The sequence below is a fragment of the Saccopteryx bilineata genome, chromosome 7 (assembly GCF_036850765.1).
Source record: "Saccopteryx bilineata isolate mSacBil1 chromosome 7, mSacBil1_pri_phased_curated, whole genome shotgun sequence".
Taxonomy (NCBI): Eukaryota; Metazoa; Chordata; class Mammalia; order Chiroptera; family Emballonuridae; genus Saccopteryx; species Saccopteryx bilineata.
The window spans coordinates 104,547,649-104,567,282 of NC_089496.1; the positions used below are offsets into that span (position 1 = coordinate 104,547,649).

At 58.0% G+C, this 19,634-nt stretch overlaps 1 protein-coding gene across 1 annotated transcript in view; it reads left to right on the plus strand.

The window, feature by feature from the left end:
- The window catches only part of GRK5 (G protein-coupled receptor kinase 5), a 208,045-nt gene that overhangs the window by 179,399 nt on the left and 9,012 nt on the right, over positions 1–19,634 (plus strand). The window contains exons 5-11 of the mRNA XM_066238796.1: positions 2,842–2,942; positions 4,612–4,704; positions 9,529–9,592; positions 10,516–10,656; positions 13,621–13,811; positions 16,413–16,450; positions 18,797–18,886. Coding sequence (XP_066094893.1) covers positions 2,842–2,942; positions 4,612–4,704; positions 9,529–9,592; positions 10,516–10,656; positions 13,621–13,811; positions 16,413–16,450; positions 18,797–18,886 — 718 coding nt within the window. The remainder of the gene's footprint in view (positions 1–2,841; positions 2,943–4,611; positions 4,705–9,528; positions 9,593–10,515; positions 10,657–13,620; positions 13,812–16,412; positions 16,451–18,796; positions 18,887–19,634) is intronic.

The window sequence follows — 19,634 nt, forward strand, 5'->3', positions numbered from 1 at the left end:
TGGGCTGTGTCCCCAGTGCCTCCTGCCAGCCAGTGCCAGAAACCGGGACTGGTGTGGCTGACAAGGTGGCCCAGGGGGCTGTCCTTGCCTGCAGGCAGAGGGGGGCATGAGGGGTGGGAGGTCTGAGGCCAAATTCAGCTCTGCCTCTGACCTCGGCTTCCTTTCCCAGAGGACCCCACCCCGTCAATATCGCCTCGCATCTGAGCCCCCGGGCTCTTTACCCTGAGCCTTGTCATCTTCCAAGTGAGCTCTTCCTGCTTCTGCCCGAGGGCAAGGGCCTCAGGGTGTCCTGGTCACCCCGGGGCCAAGGCCACCCCTCAGAGGCCCCCTGGGAGGCGGGAGTGGGTGAGTGGAGCCCAGGTGACCCAGACACCCCATCACCTCCAACCAGACTTATTCTTGACCCATTCAACATGGGTTCAAATTCCCTCTCTTCTACTTGGTGATTTTGGGCAAATGACTTCACCTTTCTGAACCTTGACCTCCTCGTCTGTGAGGTGATCATCATAGTGGTGTCCCCTTCCTAGAGCCACAGTGGCGATTAAGTGAAATCGTGCCCGTGAGGTGTTTCACGCAGTGCCTGTCCAGGGCTGGCCTCAGTGTAGGTAAGCCATTAGTGTCCATTATATTATTTCTTTTGGTTTTATTTCATTTTGGCAAGGAGAAAAGAAGCTTTGCTGCTAAAAAATAAAAAAGGGTTTGAGAGCCATGGAGTTCCAACCAGCCCATTCTATACCTCACCATATGTAGCCAAGAAAAGGGAAAGACTTTTCTGCTAGGACCTTACCTTATCTCATGCGTGTCTTACTGGAGAACAAGTGCTTTGAGGTCAAGGACCACGCTGGCTTCACCTTTGAACCACCCCCCGCCCCCTCCCACTGTGCCCAGCACCAGGCTGGGCTGACGGTGGGTAAGGGTGTGTCCTCCCTGGGTAAAGTCTGATGGCAAAGTAGTGCCACCCACCCAGCATCTCTGTCTGGTCTTGGCTCACTGCCCCCAGGTTCCAGGCATATCCTGGCACAGCACACGGTATCCTCTGTCTTATTAGCAAATACGCAGCAGGTGCCGATTCTGGGCCAGCCGCACGGCCCTCCTGCAAGCCAAGGTCCCCCGGGCACACAGCTCTCTTCCTGATGTGAATGTGCATGTGGCCTCGGGGTTTGTTCTGATATTCCATTGCTCTGGGGTAGCCTGGAGTCATTGATCCCCAATAGACTCAGCTGCCAGAATCCCCCCAAAAGTTCCCCAAGTCTTAGATGCAAAAAAACTCCCAACCAAACCATCAATTCCCAAGTTGCTATGGACCGCAGGGCATCTCTGGAGGAGCTCCTTCCTATTACTGGGGAGGAGATGGAAGCCCAAGATGGCCACGGGAGGAGGTCGGACCAGAGCTCGGGCTCCGGCAGCCAACCCTGCTGGTGGCTCTTCTGTGGTCTCATTACGTTGTTGGCGTGGGACGGAGGGGTGGTCCAGGGCCCAGTGGAGGGAAGGTGGGAGGGAGTCGCCACCACTCAAGACTGGTGACAGCAGCCATCCAGGAGATGCTCTGAGATGCATGGTGTAACTTGTCTGCATTGGGCATATGGGCGGCAGTGACCATAGCAGCGGCTCCCCCCACTCCAGCCCCAGGGGGCGGGGCTGGGAGAGGAAGAAGGAAGGGATGTGGGCATTCAGAACAGTGGGGAATACACAGTGAGCCTCTGGTTCCATTCACCAGGGTGCGTCAGGCTGCTCCACCGCTGCCCGACACCGCCCAATGGGCTTAGCCCAGCCCTCAGCCTCCTGGGCGCATTTCCATAGCTGGGAAGAGAAAGCTAGCCTTTCAGATTTCAGCATCTTTGCGAAAGATGTGCCCACGCCCTTCTTTCTGAGCCTGTTATTTATTAAAAAGCCACCTTGGGGCCCAGCAGGTGACTGAACAGCTGGTGGAGCATGGCTGGTGGGGGGAGGGGACGGGTGTGGGCGGGGCTGCCTTCCCAGAGGTGGCGCTGCCCCTGGGCAGGACGAAGAAAATGGAGCTTTCAACTTGAAGTGTTCGGATCAGACAGCTCCACTGAGGAGGAGGGCGCAAGGACAGTGGTGACAATTATTGCACGCTTTCTACTACGTGCCAGGATCTGGGCCAAGGCATGCCCCAGAGGGTTCCTTGATTCCTTCTGGGAGAGGCTGTTAGTTCTGATCATCTTCCTGTAATGGCTGAGCAGTCAAGGCCAGGGTCCCGCAGTCACAAGTAGCAGGTGTGGGCTGCGGACCCTGGTTTGTCAATGCTGAAGCTGCAAATCCTAGAGCTGCTGAGCTCCCGTCCCGGCTGCTGTGTCGTCCTGTCTACAGGCCCTTTACAGCCCCCTCCCCACCATGTTGCACGTGGCTTTGAGGCTGAGCGGTGCGCACCTCGAGCCAGCCCTCTGAGGAGCCAGCCCGAGAGGCTGGGGATCGACAAGCTCGGGGGCCGGGGGGGGCGGCTCGCTGATGAGCTGGACTTCGTTGCACAGCTGCTCACACCTGAGCACTCACATGCTCATTCGGTTCTGGCCACAGGCCCAGGACACAAGGCATCATCATCGACATTCTGCCGATGAGGGTGGTGATGCTCAAAGGAGCCATGTGACCTTCATTGAGGTTACACCAGCTGAACGTGGCAGAGCAGAAAGCTGACCTGACGTGGGCTCACTTGCCGCATTCCCGCCCAGCCACCTCCCTGCACCACTGGACAGTGTGCGGGAGGCTGGGCGCAGCATGGGCAGAGGACACGCCCATGCCCTGCCCCGCCCCTGTGGGAGTCTCCGGCCACCCTGCATCCCCCCCACCTGCCTTGCACTGATCGCCTCCTCTTCCCTCCAGTCTCCAGTTTTCATCGCCCAAGTGGGCCGGGACCTGGTCTCCCAGACGGAGGAGAAGCTCCTTCAGAAGCCCTGCAAAGAGCTCTTTTCCGCGTGTGCACAGTAAGTGCTCCGGCAGCCTGGCCTCCCGGGCAGCCGGCCCCCTTCCCCGGGCCAGGCGTCAGCCCCTCGGCCCCTCTGGTAGCCACACACCCGGATGGCTGGGGGCTGCCTCCTGCTTCCACCTGGACCCTGGGCAGTGGGGCAGGTCTTCCTGGCCAAGGGCCCCGCCGAGCCACCCAGATGTTTGTGTACTCCTTAAGAGGGAAAGATACCAGCGGGCTGAGTCCAAAGCAAACATCTGCTTCAAAGGGTGTTGAAAGCAGTGGCTCTCCAGGCTGCTGAGACCGAGGAATGTGCAAAAATCTGCCCCAGTCTGGGTGGTTTGGAAATCCTCCCCGGGCTCCCACCCCCCACGACTGCCACCAACCGGAGCAGGGTGGCACTGCTGCGGGCTGCCGTCCTGCCACACCCCTCACCTTGCAGGCCAGATGGTGACCCTGATGGGATAGGAGGCGGGTCTGTGGCTATAGTGTCAGCCCTGTGCCAGTGCACGCCCACCCCACCCCCACGCTACGAAGGCCTCGTGCACATACATTCATGAGCCCGCACACGCCGCTCCCCGTAAGCGGACGCGTGTGCGTCAGAGGCATCCAGGCCAGGTCACCCCACACAGCTGACGAGTAGGGCTTGCTGTGGCCTTGTCAGCCCTCGCACCACAGACATGACCATGGTGAGGGGACCCGGTTCCGGCTCATGGAGCTTACTGCCGGTGGGGAGGACCAGAAAGCCTGCAGTCCTGTGCTCCCATGCACAGGGAGTGTAGTGATGAGGACAGAAGCTTCGGGGGCCAGCGTGGGGCCCAGCCCTGTGTTAGGTACTGAACAGCAGAGACCCCGCCCCCAAAGAAACCCACCTGGTCGCTGCCATCTCGGAGCTGGAGCCAGCCAGGGGTCAGGGCTGACAGTGGGTTGAGGCTCCTGTGCTGTCCCCCTGAGGGTGTGGCCATCCTGGCCCCCAGGCCAGTCCTGGTTTCCAGCTATGGCAGGACACATGCCCCGGCTCCGCACTCCCCTCCCTTCTCCAGGTCCCAAGAGCCTGGGTCAGATGGGCCAGCATTGACACTTTTCAAAAGGAAGAAGGCCGTCCCTGCCTGTTGCCGGGTTCTGAGCCCTCCCGGTCTGGCCTGGGACCAGGTCCGCAGTAGGTGACCAGTAAACTCTGCTGTAGGAATCAGTGTCTCCCTGTGGCTTTGCTGGTCCTGGACCAGACCCAGAGCCTGGGCGCTCAAGGCTGCGTCCCTACTCTGCCCCCACCACTCACTCTCACGGGGTCCCTCTCCCTCCCCTGCACCCAATTAAGTGCCTCTGTTGTCATTTCAGCTCCTGTCCCTTCAACAGAGAGACCTCCCCGACCCCCCCCCCCCACTTAACTCTAGTTCATAACACATCCCTGGGGTATTTATTTAATGTTTGTGATTTCCTGCTGTGAAGTTCCCGATCACGATGCTGCCTGCGGGGAGGGGGGGGGCTCACTGCTGTGCCCCAGGCCTGCAGTGTGCCCGTCAGTGCCTGTCTGCGGGCTAGTACATGGGGCCTCTGGCGCCTGTGTGTTTGTATCTCCAGAGTCTGAAGTGGGCGAGGCCGGGCACGGACCTGCTGGACCTGGCTCTGCCCACCTGCCCCGGGGCCAGGGTTGTAAACTGTTTCTCTCTGCCCTCCGTCCGGGCTAGGTCTGTCCACGACTACCTGAGCGGCAGGCCCTTCCATGAGTATCTGGACAGCATGTATTTCGACCGCTTTCTCCAGTGGAAGTGGCTGGAAAGGTGAGTGCTCCTTTGGCACTCCGCACTCATGAGTGTGCCGGTGTGTGTACGGGGGGCGGGGGGTAGGTTTTCACCTGAGACGTCATAGGAAAATCAGCTACCTCCATGGGCTGACGGTTCCTTCTCTTATGAATTAAGTTCCCGTGTGTTCTTCTAGACGAGCTCTGTGCTCATTAACGTGTGCTTACACCCACGCTCACCCACTCATGCACACAGACTCACAGCATCTTGGCTTTTTCTTCTCCTTTTCTTTTTTCTTTTTTTGTCCTTGGGCATCCTTCCTCCACAGCAGATAGAGCTGTCCTTTTCTTGAATGAGCTGCACATCCCTTACTTAACCTCACCTCTGTTGAGGGATGTGGGGCTTGCTCTCAGTTTTATGTGCAGCCTTCCCTAATTAATACAGCTTGGTACATATATCTTTATGTACTTTTGCCAAGTACAGCCGTGGAAATTCCCAGCAGAGGGGTTTTAGGGGTCAAAAGCTCCCGTTTTAAACTGCGAGGGACAGAGCCAAGTTGCCCTCCCAAACAGCTGTCCCCAATTCCCAGCCTCGCCTGTCCCGGGGCCGGCTGCCCTCCGTGTTCCCGTCCAGCAGGGAGCTTCTCCCGGTTTCTCCTTCACCTGCAATGACGGATGAGACGGAGGGTATCATCATGGTGTATTTGCTGCCGTGTTCTCTGCAAAGTGCTCTCACACGTCGGTGACTCGGCCGGGCAGATGTGACTGATGAGGGAAGAGAGGGTAGAGGACAGCCAAGGGGGGCCCTGGCCCTGGACCCCTAGTTCATTGCTCCCCTAGCTCACAGTGTGTCGGGGTTTGCAGGGCAGGGTGATGCCTCTGTTAGATCCTCGCTGGGCTGAGCTGGTGGATGTGGGTGGGGCCGTCCCCTTCTGCAGCCCAGAGTTCGCCGGGGGCCTGGCGCTCATGGCCGTCTGGGCTCGCCGTGGTCACAGAGGCTGGGCACGTGCACAAACACCTTGCTGGCCGAGTCCCTCAGGAAACTACGGGACAGAACCCACCAGGAACTCCATTCATGGCCCTTCCCTGCGCACTTCCGGAAGCCCAGAGGAGAACACTGTGCTCATCAGCCATGGGGGGGGAATTCCTCTCCCCCCAACCAAGGGGGATGGCAGTGAGCAGTGGACCGCCTTCTGTTAGCCCAGGGAGGCCACCGTGCAGCTGCACGCCATGGCCGCAAGGAGGCACCGAGGAGTGAATGGCTGGGCTGATCTCCCGATGGACGTGGTTATGGAGCCCACAGCCTGCAGTTGAGCCCCAGCTCGACCTCCAGAGGGGCCTCGCCACACCTCGATTTCCTCACCTTTAAGTGGAGACAATAACTCCCCTCCTCGGAGGCTTGGAGTGAAGATGAGGGGAGGCCGGCACAGCACATGCCCAGGACAAGGCAAGAACTCAGCAGAGGTCAGCCGCTGGGCCCCAGCTGGGGAGCCGCTGAATCCAGTCGTGGTCGTCCCGCCAGCGTCAGCGTGTCAGCGTCAGCGTGTCAGCGTCAGCGTGTCAGCGTCAGCGTGTCAGCGTCTCAGCGTCAGCGTGTCAGCGTCAGCGTGCCAGCGTCAGCGTCAGCGTCAGCATGTCAGCGTCAGCGTGTCAGCGTCAGCATGCCAGCGTCAGCGTGTCAGCGTCAGCGTGTCAGCGTGTCAGCGTCAGCGTGTCAGCGTGCCAGCGTCAGCGTGTCAGCGTCAGCGTGTCAGCGTCAGCGTGTCAGCGTCAGCGTGTCAGCGTGTCAGCGTCAGCGTGCCAGCGTCAGCGTGTCAGCGTGCCAGCGTCAGCGTGTCAGCGTCAGCGTGTCAGCGTGCCAGCGTCAGCGTGCCAGCGTCAGCGTGTCAGCGTGCCAGCGTCAGCGTGTCAGCGTCAGCGTGTCAGCGTGCCAGCGTCAGCGTGTCAGCGTCAGCGTGTCAGCGTGTCAGTGTCAGTGTCAGCGTGTCAGTGTCAGCGTCAGCGTGTCAGCGTGCCAGCGTCAGCGTGTCAGCGTCAGCATCGCCGTCATCCTTGTGCGCCTGGTGCTGGAAGGAGCAGCTAGCTGACCCCAGTGGAGGTCCAGTCCTGGTTCTGACGGTCATGGGGCAGTGGTGGGCTGTGTTCATCGAGCCCCACGCTGGGCCCTGCACTGTGGAACCCATGACCCCACTCCCCCGTGTTGCACTGTGGGGCCAGTGCACCGATCACGGGCTCACAGCAGGCGGCCCGGACTCCACTTCCAACCCCGTCACTTGTCGGCCGTGACCTGGGACAACTCATTTCCCGTCTCAGAGCCTACGAGCCCTCACCTGCAGAGCAGTAGTCTCCCCTCAAGGCTGGTGTGAGGATTACACGCTACGTGGTGCGCCCCATTTCCACAGAGCCCGTCAGAGGGGCCTGTGTCCTTTGTTCCTAGGATTCCGGTAATGACATCTGACACCCGGCAGCCTTCAGAAAGCCTTTGGATGCAAACGCCGTTTCAGTATCTCCATTTTATTGAAGAGGCAAGGTTCAGAGAGGTTGATGGCTTGGCCCCAGGTCACACAGCAAGGGCCTGGCAAAACTGGACCCTGAACTCCAGGTCCCTCACTCCAGTCCTTCACCCTGAGTCTACCCAGCACTCCGTTCCAACAGAACCTTTAGCTGCGACCACAAACCTTTCACTTGTCTGTACCAGGCTCCTGGAACAGAGAAACGGACTTTTTACATCTGAGAAGTTAAGGCCTTTTGCATTCAAGTTGCTGAAGCCAGTAGGGCAGGGGCCTAGCCTAGAAATGTCCTAAATGAGTGACAACACTCTGCCTTCCCTCTCTCCTTTCACTTATTTTATTTATCTTTGGTTCCTCTGCTACCAAGATCACAGCCCCTTAGTGCTATACTGTTGAAATGTTAAAGGGCTTTTTCCCCTCCCAAGGTTAACCAAGAAATTCCACGGAAATTGTATTACACTCACTTCCCCTAGCAGAGGAGTTCTGCGGTAATGTCAACCGACTGTTTGTTCTCCACGTATCATAAACTGTTGGGCCCCGACGCCTTCATGTGGTTTCGAGGGCGGCTGTAGGAAACGCTCCCGGGCGTGTGGCGGACACAGGCACGTGGCCGGTGTCTCCAGGGCCCTGGCCGCCCGTGTGCGGAAGGAAGCTACTGGTTAGGAGAGCCCTGCGGAGGGGCAGCCCTGTGTGCCGAGGGCAGTGGGCCGGGGAGTGGGCAGGGGCCCTGGGGCTTCAGGGCCGCCCTGTGAGGACAGCCGTGGGGTTTCTGGTAAAACCCAATCCTCTTCAGGGCCTGGCGGCCAGGAGAGCCTCCACAGTCGAGTCATTCAGGAGCTGCTGGGGGACCGGAGGCTCACGTCTGTCCTGAGCGGACCGTGCTCTTCAGCCCAGTTCAGTCTCTCTCCAGCGTCCCCCGGGGGCGGACTCGGGTGGAGGGAGGGGGGATGGGCAGAAGTAGCCCTGCAGTTCCCAGAGCCAGTCTTAACGTTGTCCAGCTGACTGCGGAACATTCACGCCCCAGCAGACGGATATTTAGACCGTTTCCCTGTGTGGGCTATTGTGGATAATGCTGCAGTGAAGGCGGGGTCAAATATGGTGTGTGCACACATGCACACACACACAGTGGAATACTACTCGGCCTTTAAAAAAGGAAGAAAATCCTGCCATTTATGACAACGTGGATGCACTTGGAGGGCACGTGCTAAGTGAAATAAGCCAGACACGAGAGACAGATACCGCATGGCCTCACTGATAGGTGGAACCTAAAATAGTCACACTCACAGAAGCAGAGAGTAGAATGCTGGCCCCCAGGAGTGGACAGTGGTGGGGGGGTGATGGTCACGCCGATGGATGAGTTCTGGGGACCCTAATGCACATGGTGACCGTAGTTATCAAACATTGTATTATGTGCTTAAAATTTGCTAAGCAGATAAATGCTAAGTGTTCTCACTAGAAAGGGAGAGAGAGGGGGAGAGAGGGAAGGCAGGCGGGAGGGAGGAAGGAAAAGAAAAGAAGGAGAGAAGAAGGGAGAGGTAACTGCGGTGGTAGAATGTTAGCTTGATTGTAGTGATCATTTCAGGGGGAAAAAAACAAGAACCCTGACTATTCATAGCCAAACAGGCCCTCAAAGGAAAAGACAAGCTGTCCACAGCACAGAGCCTTTGCGGCGACTAGAGGACCATCTGTGTCTTTACTCCGAGACGTCCCACCCTCGCCTCCTGGTCACAGGTTCTGTCTGGTTAGACAAGAGGCGTAGCTCTGGCTGATTAAAATGGGCCGTCGGGAGACACCGAGCGATATGACGTCATAAATCCCGCCTGGCAGACAGGACCTCCTGGTGTCGGAGCTCTGGGGAAACCCAGTGCAGGGGCCCTCGGGTGGGAAGGCGGGGGTGGCCGTCCTGCCGGCAAAGCTGAGCCCTGCAGGTGTGGGGAGGGCCGAGGTCTCCGCATGTCCTGTCTTCCCCGGGACACTGACCGCTGCAGCTGCAGCCCCTCCCACACCCTCCCCTTGCACAGGCTCACAGCTTCCTGCTGAGTTTAGCACCTGATCTGCGTTCAGGCAGTAAGAGGAGAACCGGGGGGCCGCCTGGTGGGTGAGGCTGCTTCGGCTCTCGTTTCTCAAGCCTCCCGCCCACTGCTGCTCTCCCAGGCTGCAGGGTGCCAAGGGCAGGTGGCCCGGGATTTGAACACCCAGTCCCAGAGGGAGCCCTGGAGGGTCCCCTCCACAGCGATGATTCCCGGGGGTCTGTGGGGCGTGGAACTGCGCCCTGCACCAGCCACTGCACTGCTACCATTGTCTAGTGCGCGTGGATTATACATCTTAATGCCATGTTTCTTGCTTTATTCCAGGCAACCAGTAACCAAAAACACTTTCAGGCAGTACCGAGTACTGGGAAAAGGAGGCTTTGGGGAGGTGAGTAGACATCTGTTTCCAGGTGACGGGCCCCATACTCCAGTCACCTTTCCTGTCCCTTCCGGATCTGCCCGCAGTGTTCCTGTTGTTGCTCAGTCGAGGCCCCCAGGTGGAGAGGAAGGGAGACTCAGGGCTGGTGGGAGGTCAGATGTGTCTGAAGGGGGGAGAGAGGGCGTGGAGCAGCCCTCGCTGTCCGGTGGGTAGAGGTGCTTGTGGAGGCAGCCTGGGCAGGGTGCAGGGCTGGAGAGGAGACACGGGCACTCTTGGCTGTGTTCGGAGGGATGAGGACGGGCCCGAGGGGCTCAGTGCCTCGGCCAGATGACGCTGTCACTAAGCGCTGCTGTGCTGACACTCCCAGCAGTGGGGCAGGCCTGTGACTCACTGTACAGATGAGGAAAGGTGATCACGACTAAGAATGGTCAGGTGACCCAGCCAAGGGCACACAGTCTGTAAGGGGCAGAACAAAGGCTCGAACCCAAAGGCCCTGTTTCCCGTTCCTCTGATTTACAAACTGATGGTTCCCAGGGGTCTTGCATCGCTGACCCCAACAGGCACCTTCCACCTGCAGCTGTCCTCGACAGGCCCCAGGCAGCGTGGCTGCGTCTGGCTGAGAGCTGAGAGCTGAGGACGGGAAAGCCTGTTGCCTCGGAGAGGGGCGGAGCTCTCGGCCTCGGTGGTCGTCTGAGCATTGGTGTGAATGGCTCACTCTGCAGCTCTCAGAACTGGGAGCCACTGGAGGGGAAAGGAGGGAGGGCACTGGAGCCACATCCTGATGGGGTCCCGGCGCAGCCATGGGTCCAGGCCAGGCGTGCTGGCTCCGGCTCCGTCAGCCCCCAGCCCTGCAACCCAGCGCCCTGGCCCCGGAGGAGGTCCGGCCGGCTCGTGTTCCACCCACCCACCCCCGGCTCCTTTCCGCCCCGCAGGTCTGCGCCTGCCAGGTCCGCGCCACGGGGAAGATGTACGCCTGCAAGCGGCTGGAGAAGAAGCGGATCAAGAAGAGGAAAGGGGAGTCCATGGCGCTCAACGAGAAGCAGATCCTGGAGAAGGTCAACAGCAGGTTTGTGGTGAGTGTTCGGGCCGGGTGACGGCACGGCCTCTGCTGACCGGGCTTTCATCCCTTGGGAAGTGGGTGGCCGTCCAGTGTGGCCACTCCTCAGCCCTGGGACGTGGACTGCAGTGAGAGTGCCTGCAGAAAGGCAGCCAGAGAGCCCCTCCATGCCAAGGCACCGTGGGGTCAACTAGCTGACTCCGTCCTGTCACCCCCTGGCCCGTGTGTGGGACCAAGGCCTCTCTGTTCTGCACGACCACCTGGTAAATGCCTCAGTGGACAAAAGCCCACCCTGGTTCCACCCAGGGGGCTCCATGTCCACAGACCCTGTGGGCCAGCTCCCTCCTGGTGGACACTTCAGTGCCATATCCTGAGAGGCACCATCTCGTGTATCGCTGTGCTGCGTTCTGCTGCAGTAACAAATTCACCCCAGCTCACAGTAGCTGAGAACAGCAAAGACTGCTCTGTCCCTCACCTAGAGTCCAGTCAGCTCAGGCTCCCTCCTCCACCTCACCACCACCATCTGGAATCACGGAAGTGTGCACAAGGGGCGGGCACAGGGGCTGTCCCAGCCTCAGCTGCAGTGATGCTCCTCGCTTCCACCCACCATCCATTGGCCAGAAATACAGTGTGTCTGTAAAATCATGGTGCACTTTTGACTGGTCACAGGAAAGCAACAAAAGATGATAGAAATGTGAAATCTGCACCAAATAAAAGGAAAACTCCCAGTTTCATACCTATTCAGTGCAGTTCGATGTGGGCTCACGCACAGATTTTTTAGGGCTCCTTAGGTAGCTATCCCGTATAGCCTCTACAGACTCGTCACTGACTGATGGCCTACCAGAACGGGGTTTCTCCACCAAACTGCCAGTTTCCTTCAACTGCTTATCCCACCGAGTAATGTTATTCCTATGTGGTGGCGCTTTGTTATAAACGCGCCGATATTCACGTTGCACTTTGGTCACGGATTCAAATTTAGCGAGCTACAGAACACACTGAACTTTCCTCTGTACCGTCCACATCTCGACTGGCATGGCCGTGGGCTGCTCCGCTGTATACACGGTGTTACGTCATCATCTGCGCATGCACACATGCTGCCACATCATCCTACAGAAACTGGGAGGGTTTTCCTTTTATTTGATGCAGATTTCACATTTCTATCGTCTTTTGTTGCTTTCCTGTGACGGGTCAAAAGTGCACCATGACTTTACGGACACACTGTAGTCACTGCGAGGGACTGGCCAGCTGCAGGGCAGTGTGGAGGAGTGCGTAGATACTTGGTCAGCTCTAAATGTCCCTGCCACACGTCCTTACAAAAAACAATATACGGACAAGGTAAAAACTCCAACAGCACAGACGGACACAAAACAAAAACAGGAGCCTCCCTCTGTGTGTAACCATTCCAACACGTTCGATTCATTATTTTTAGCCAATGGGATCTTACTAGACATCTTATGATGCAATGTTTTATTCCCTTTAAAATGTAGATTTTTCTTTTATATCCAGACCTATAGCTGCACCTTTTTTAAAAAAACTGCATCCTTCCCTTGATGTACAAGGAAGAGAGCAACCCTGAGCTGGGCGGCCACGCAGAGAGCAGACGAGGCTGCGGTGTCCGCCCCTGAACACCCCTCTGGCATGTGTCTGTGACTGTGTCCGCAGGCTGTGTTCCTTGGCGAAGAAAGTGCTGTGTCAGAGGGTGTGTGCACTTTCCACTTGGTAGCTGTTCCCAAATGGCTCTCTGTGAAGGTCGCCCCCATTGAATGACCAGCTGTGTGAGAGCAAGAGATGCTATCAGCCTAGTGCCTCCATCATTCCCCAGAGAGGGGGTGGTTTTATAAGGTGACGCTCAAAGGGGACAGAAATGTGCGTCTCTGGGTCCTGTCCCAGGTTGTCCCCACTGCCAGCCCCACCCACGGGGATGTGCCATGTGGGAGGCAGTGGTCAAGGCTAACACCAGCCATCCGTCTGGCCGTAGGCCTCTGAGTCCAGAACTGTACTCCTGTGCCACTAGCCCCCTCCAGTAGGGACCACCGGTCACCACCTCCAAGCTGCCCGGGGAGCCCACAGAGGCAGTGCTGGCTTTGGGGTTGGTGATGGTGCGTCCTGTTTGAGGAAAGGGTCAGAGTGTCACATCTTCAAGAACCTGGACTTTCCTCAACTGTGATCTGTCCTCTGCCCCTGACGGGGTGTTCCCACACTCTTCCTGGAGTCCTTCCTCGTGGCCACCTGGACAGCTGTGGGGCTGGGGACAGTTCCCAGAGCGCCCTCACCATCGGCACCATTCTGTGTCCTTTCCTCAGAAATGACCCCATTGTTCCTGGTGTTTACACCCATGTTTTGTGCCTCAGCCTGGCCCAGGCTGACCAGGTTTTTATAGTACTGACCCTCTAAGAGGAGAAATGTACTTTGCCTTAGACCCAGGCCTGTCCCCTCTCCTGCCGCCCCGTGGTCTCATCCACAAAGCCTCAGGTGGCTGGTCTCCATCAGTGACAGACCAGGCCCTCTTTGGTGACCCCTCTGACCAGGCGTGTCCTGCCTGCAAGAGGAGACAGTCTTTGCCAGGTTGTGTTCTATTAACACGACCGAGCCCACCGCGCGTGTCCCTGCACTAATGATGTTGGAAGGGCATCTGGGCCGCTGGTCCTGACCAGCCAACGAGGCAGCAGTTCTGAGCCACGGAGGCACGCACATGCTCTTGTGGTGTCAGTGCACAGACACCGGCGGGCGGCTCCCGGGCTGGGGACCAGCCTGCCCTGCCCCTTGGGCCTCCCCACCCGGGGACCCCGGGATTAGAAGGTGTGAGTCCTTCACAGCCCGGGGGTAGAGGGCGGGGCACGGCCAGGCCGCCTGGATTCGGGGCAGCCTGAAACCGCTGCAGCTCCCCTGGCCCGCCCCCGGCTGGGCTGCCAGGACCCTGAGGAGCGAGGGCAGAGGGGGAGGGCTGAGGCAGCACCTCACGCGGCCGCCCGTGCTGCAGGTCAACCTGGCCTATGCCTACGAGACCAAGGACGCGCTGTGCTTGGTGCTGACCATCATGAACGGGGGCGACCTGAAGTTCCACATCTACAACATGGGGAACCCCGGCTTCGAGGAGGAGCGGGCCTTGTTCTACGCGGCGGAGATCCTGTGTGGCTTGGAAGACCTGCACCAGGGGAACACCGTCTACAGGTGAGCGGCCCCCCCCCCCCGCCCCCCTGCCTGAGTCTGAGCCAGTGGGGACCCGTCCCTGCCCGGGAACCGCGGTCTGGCCATTGCCCTTGCGAGTGAGGGTGCTCCCAGCCTGAACCTGAGAAAGTGAGGTGGGCTGCTCTGTGAGGACCGGGTATCCTGGCCCGGCCTGGGGAAGCTCTATGGAGCCTGGTGGCCACGACCCAGGCCCAGCCCCAGGAGGACCTAAGGAGGACCGCCCCCATGAGCAGGCCTCCATCATCCCGCACTGCCCGGCTTCACAGGACCAGGGGCCAGGTTCCGCATGCAGGGGCCCACAGACTCATCTCACGGCCCTCTGCAGAGAATTTTGAAAACCTCTGCCCTCAGATATGTCAGGAAAACTTCTGAAATAGTCATTTGTTTAAATAGTGGCTCAGCCCTGGCCAGTTGGCTCAGTGGTAGAGCGTCGGCCTGGTGTGCAGGAGTCCTGGGTTTGATCCCCGGCCAGGGCACACAGGAGAAGCGCCCATCTGCTTCTCCACCCCTCCCCCTCTCCTTCCTCTCTGTCTCTCTCTTCCCCTCCTGCAGCCAAGGCTCCATTGGAGCAAAATTGGTCCAAGTGCTGAGGATGGCTCCATGGCCTCTGCCTCAGGCGCTAGAATGGCTCTGGTTGCAACAGAGCGATGCCCCGGATGGGCAGAGCATCGTCCCCTGGTGGGTGTGCTGGGTGGATCTCGGTCGGGCGCATGCGGGAGTCTGTCTGACTGCCTCCCCGTTTCCAATTTCAGAAAAATACAAAATAAATAAAAATAGTGGCTCATACTGATATTTTGACATTGAAGTTACTTCACATCTTTAGAGGTATCCAGTAGAATCTAATTGCTGTAGCAAATTGTTTTTCACCATTGTTTATCCAAAAAAAAAAAAAAATGCATAAAGCTCTTTAATGATGAGGAAATTCCTCTCATTTTCTTTTCTATTCTCCACCTATATTATAATGTAATATATTTTGGGCCCAGAATTCTTTTAAAGTTCTTTTGACCATAAGGCTGTACGTGTTCATTTCGTCTGTTGAGTTGCCATTATAACTATTACTAGTAGAGCCCACTTCTAATGGGGACCCTGGGGTCTTTACAGCTGGAGCAGGACGCGGCAGTAATTAACCTGGGGGGGCAGGGCTTGCTCATTGTCTGTCTGTCGTTTGGGGAAGAGCTGTTAGAAGGAGCAGGCAGGAGGGAAGCCCCAGAGGAAGCCAGGGCGTTGTGCTGTGAAGGATCTAGAAATGCACCTTCTTGAAGCTGCCAGCAAAGGGGCCTCTTCTGGGCAGTCCCCACGGACCCCCAGGCACACACACTTGGGTTTGAAGACCTTGGCCATGGGGCTCTTGGTGCAGATCACCTTGGGAGACCCAGGAGGTCCTGAAAACAAGAAGGGAGTTCCTGACGGCTCGCCCTTGCCCCTAAACCATCGCCCTGTTCTGCTCGTTTGGTTTTCATTCGAGTGAGAAGAGAGTCAGAACAGTTTTCCTAAGGGTTGATTGCTTTTCACTTAAAAAAAGAAAAAAAAGCTTTCCAAATTCAAGCCTGACTACTTGCTGTGGCCTCTCTGGTTTTGGCCTGGGCCCTCTGACCAGCCGGTTTATTGAACTGGGTGGCTCTTGCCTTTATTTGGGATGGGTAATACATCAGAAAAATGACAGTTAAATAACAACAGCAAAAAAATGTATTTTGTAATGAATCACTACCCACAAACACCAATTATCACTTTGTGAGACTGCCCACGGGATTGGGGCACATTAACCACGCCCCCTGAGGAAAGCGGCCATCGGTTAAATAAACAAAGCCGGTTGGTTGAGAACCAGTCTTCAATCCAGATGCTGCCCATCGTTTGCCCAGTGGCTTATCTGAGCGGCACATACCGCCCTGCTGGCTGTCCGTTTGCCCCGGGGAAGGAGAGCTTTACTAGTAAAACCGGGCCCTGCCACTGCCTCTACCCCGACCGGGAACTGAGAGGTTCCCTTTCTTAAGAGCAGGACTGTGTCATCAGAGAAGACAGATGTAGGTGGCCACACTTGTAGCCGTGCTTTCTTCCAGACTGGAGCTCAGCTGCTGTTGGCAGATGTGCCAGACTCCTGGGGGCCCCATGCCAAGGGGGTCTTTCTCCAGGGGCAGCCATCTTCTTCTACAATCCTCTGTTCCGACTCTATAGCTAGTGCTTTGTTGCCAATTATGCCACTTCCTTTTTTCCCAGGCCCTGCTCTACCTTCAGGGCATCCCAGGGCGTCCTGCGATCTCATGGTCTTCCCAGTCCTGGAGGGCTCTGTTGCCACCCCAGCCAAAGGTGCTCTCCGCCCTGGGAGCTGGCAGCCTGTGGGCAGGGGCCAGGACCAGCCTTCGCCTCACCTCCTGTGTCCTTACCCTCCAGGGTTAAGGAGTTGCCCACGACAAACGGTGTGGAGAGAGAATTAGCCCAAGACTGTCTTGACCCAGAGGCCGGGCAGCCTGAGCAAGTGGTGGGAAGGAAACACCGAGGCCTCGCTGGCCTGGGCTCAACGCAGACACCGTGGGCCCTCGATGCCCAGAGAGCCACACTCACATGCTTGTGATCTTTCCCTTTCAGAGATTTGAAACCCGAAAACATCCTGCTAGACGATTACGGTAAGTTGGGGAGTGGCGTGGAAGGTCCTTTTCCTCCTCTGTAGCTGAGGTGAGCGTCGCAACCTGAAGCAGAAGCCCTCAGAGACCCTGACCCTGGGCCCCCTGACCCCGGGCCCACTGGCCCTGACCCTGACCCCGACCCTGACCCTGGGCCCCCTGATCCCGGGCCCATTGGCAGGCAGCAGACAAGTGGGGGGGGACCCATTCCCTCTCCTCAGTCCTGGGAACCCAGAGATGGCAGTGGCGTGCGGAAAGCTCCTATTTGTAGAGGAAGCAATATGGCTAGGCAGAGAGAGAGAGAGAGAGAGAGAGAGAGAGAGAAGAGGAGCGAAGGGGAATGAGATGAGAGGACCGGAATTTCAGAGATGGTGGGCAAATTCTGAACTCACACAACTCCTCTGAGCTCGTCTTTCTTGTTTTTACAGCCTAGGGTGCCAGCTGGTGGGAGGTTCTGATGAGCCAGCTGGAGGGCACGTGGCTGTGTCACCCATAGCTGCTGCGGATGTGTTAGTCATTGGTGTATGCATCACCGCTGTCACTCTGACACGGGTGACGGGTGACACGGACGGCCACAGCAACCCCTCGTGCTGTGTAGCCTCTCGCACTACATGGCAGCAGATGGTCTTCACATCTTTTTTTGTTGTTGTTGTTTTTGCTTTTTGTTTTTTGTGTTTTTTTTCCTTTGTATTTCTCTGAAGTTGGAAACAGGGAGGCAGTCAGACAGACTCCTGTATGTACCCCACCAGGATCCACCCGGCATGCCCACCAGGGGGCGATTCTCTGCCCATCTTGGGGCGTCGCTCTGTTGCATCCAGAGCCAGTCCAGTGCCTGAGGCAGAGGCCATGGAGCCATCCTCAGCGCCCGGGCCATCTTTGCTCCAATGAAGCCTTGGCTGCAGGAGGGGAAGAGAGAGACAGAGAGGAAGGAGAGGGGAGGGGTGGAGAAGCAGATGGGCGCTTCTCCTGTGTGTCCTGGCTGGGAATCGAACCCAGGACTTCCGCACGCCAGGCCGACGCTCTACCACTGAGCCAACCGGCCAGGGCCTAGTCTTCACATCTTTGACTTGACTAGATCTTCCCATCTCCACGGAAGGGGCAGGGCCAGCGTCCCTGTGCCTGTTTGACAGATGACAAGATTAAGGCTCAGAAGAGCCAAGCTGCCAAGGAGCGGAGCTCAGAGACCAGGCCCCCTCACGCGTGGGTGACCTGGGGATGCTGACGTGCGGGGCAGCAGGCCGAGGGCCCAGAGCCCCGCCGTCCCTCTCAGATGAGCCCAGCGCCCCCTAGGGTCCCTGTTCCTGCGGGCCTCAGGCATGCTCACCTCTAACCTGCACCTCCATGGCTAGAATCTATGTGCCCTCTCTGCCCTTGTCAGGAGCCGCTGAGCAGGGGGACCCACACAGCTCACAGCTCTGACCCGGCCAGGTTCCCTGTCATTGGGCCTTGCTGAGGTCCAGGCTGTGGGGGCCCGGACATCCACAGATGGGGGGGGCGTTCCTTCCTGCAGGATTGGATGTGGCCGTGACACCCCCACCCTCACTCCTGGGTAGGCTCCCAGGCGAGACAACACGACATCGTCTCTGCTTTGGGGGTTCACTCTGGGACCAGCAGCTTCAATCCATCTCCCAGCTCCTCAGGCTGGGCGCCCCACCTTGTTTCTCGGCAGGGAGAAAGCGCCTCCAAAGAGCATCTAGGGCAGGGAGGGAGGTGCTCCCCAAGTAACTTTATAATCTTCCCCCTTAAGCAAATTGTTGCAAAATGTCAGGAGAATCTCACATTTTTTTCCATGAAGCAATCCCAAAACCAGGCCAAGACATTTTAAACTCTGTGACCTCAGCCTTCCAAGAAGCCCATTAGAGCAATTTATGAGGCAGGTCGGCCAACGACCAGCCAAGCGCAGGCGTCCCTCTGCCTCTGCAGGTCTTGCTCCTACAGAGTGACGATCGGCCTGGCCAGGTGGCTCGGTGGTTGGAGTGTTGTCCTGATGCTCCAAGGTTGCGGGTTTGGTCCCCGGTCAGGGCACAGGCGGGAATCAGCCAGCGAATGTATAAATAAGTGGAACAACATGTCGATGTTTTTCTCTCTCCCCTGCATCTCTCTCTCTCTCTCTGAAGTCAATAAAAATTTTTTAAAAAAGTAATGATTTCCCCACACCCTCTGACACCTGACTCTCCCAAGGGTCTGTAGTCACCCTGTGCTGGTAACTGGGGGCCCCCTCTTCATGAGCCAGATGAAAACAGACTCCGAGTTGCCCAGGGGCACACGGCAAGTCTGTGGCCCTGCCCAGGGTGGACTAGTGTCACCTGACTGTCCTAAGGCCCTGCTGACCCTGCCCTCCCCCCTCAGGCCACATTAGGATCTCGGACCTGGGCCTGGCCGTGAAGGTCCCCGAGGGCGATCTGATCCGCGGCCGGGTGGGCACCGTCGGCTACATGGGTGAGTGTGGGTACGCCCCCCCCCCCCAGCCCTCCCCTTGGGAGTCCCTGGCCTCTTTGTGCAACTCTGAGCAGAAGTAAGGTCTTGGTGGGGGGTGGGCAGTCTTAGTCCGGTGGGGGTAGCATTCGGGCCCCACGTGTGACTTGACTAAACTGAGCTTTCTGCACCCCCACCCCAGCCCCACCGGCGTCTTAAGCCAATCCGCTCTTGGGTTCCGTGGCCCGGGCTGGCACACAGTGGTGCTGGGCGGAGACCCAGTTAAAGTGCGGGTCCTGTGGCTGGTGGACAGCTTTCAGGAAAACCCCCGAGAGGAGGAAGGTCTTCAGCATGGGTTCAGAACAGAGAGGCACACGGTCTGCTGTGCCACCCAGCATGGCTCTCAGCAGAGCGCAGTCCTGGATGCCTTGCCTCCTCTGAGCCCACTCTGGGGCCGTCATCCTTGGGACTGCAGGGAAGAGACCTGAGCTACATCTGGAGCCCTGGAATCCCCTTCCAATTAGGAATGACCTCTGGGCTTCCTCCTGCACTCCTCACACTCACCCGAAGAGGTTAGGGGCTCCAGAAAGTTCTCAGAGCCAGGGACGCTATTGTCTTCTGCCAGGCTCGTGCCAACCGCACATGCACAGGACTCTGTGTTCTGTGCTGGAGGGTCCTTTTCACTAGAGAACTTGTGGGAGGGGTGCATCGACTGTGTGTACCGTGCAGATGCTGATGGCTGTCTGGCCAGGTGAGAGGCAGCTAGCTGGCC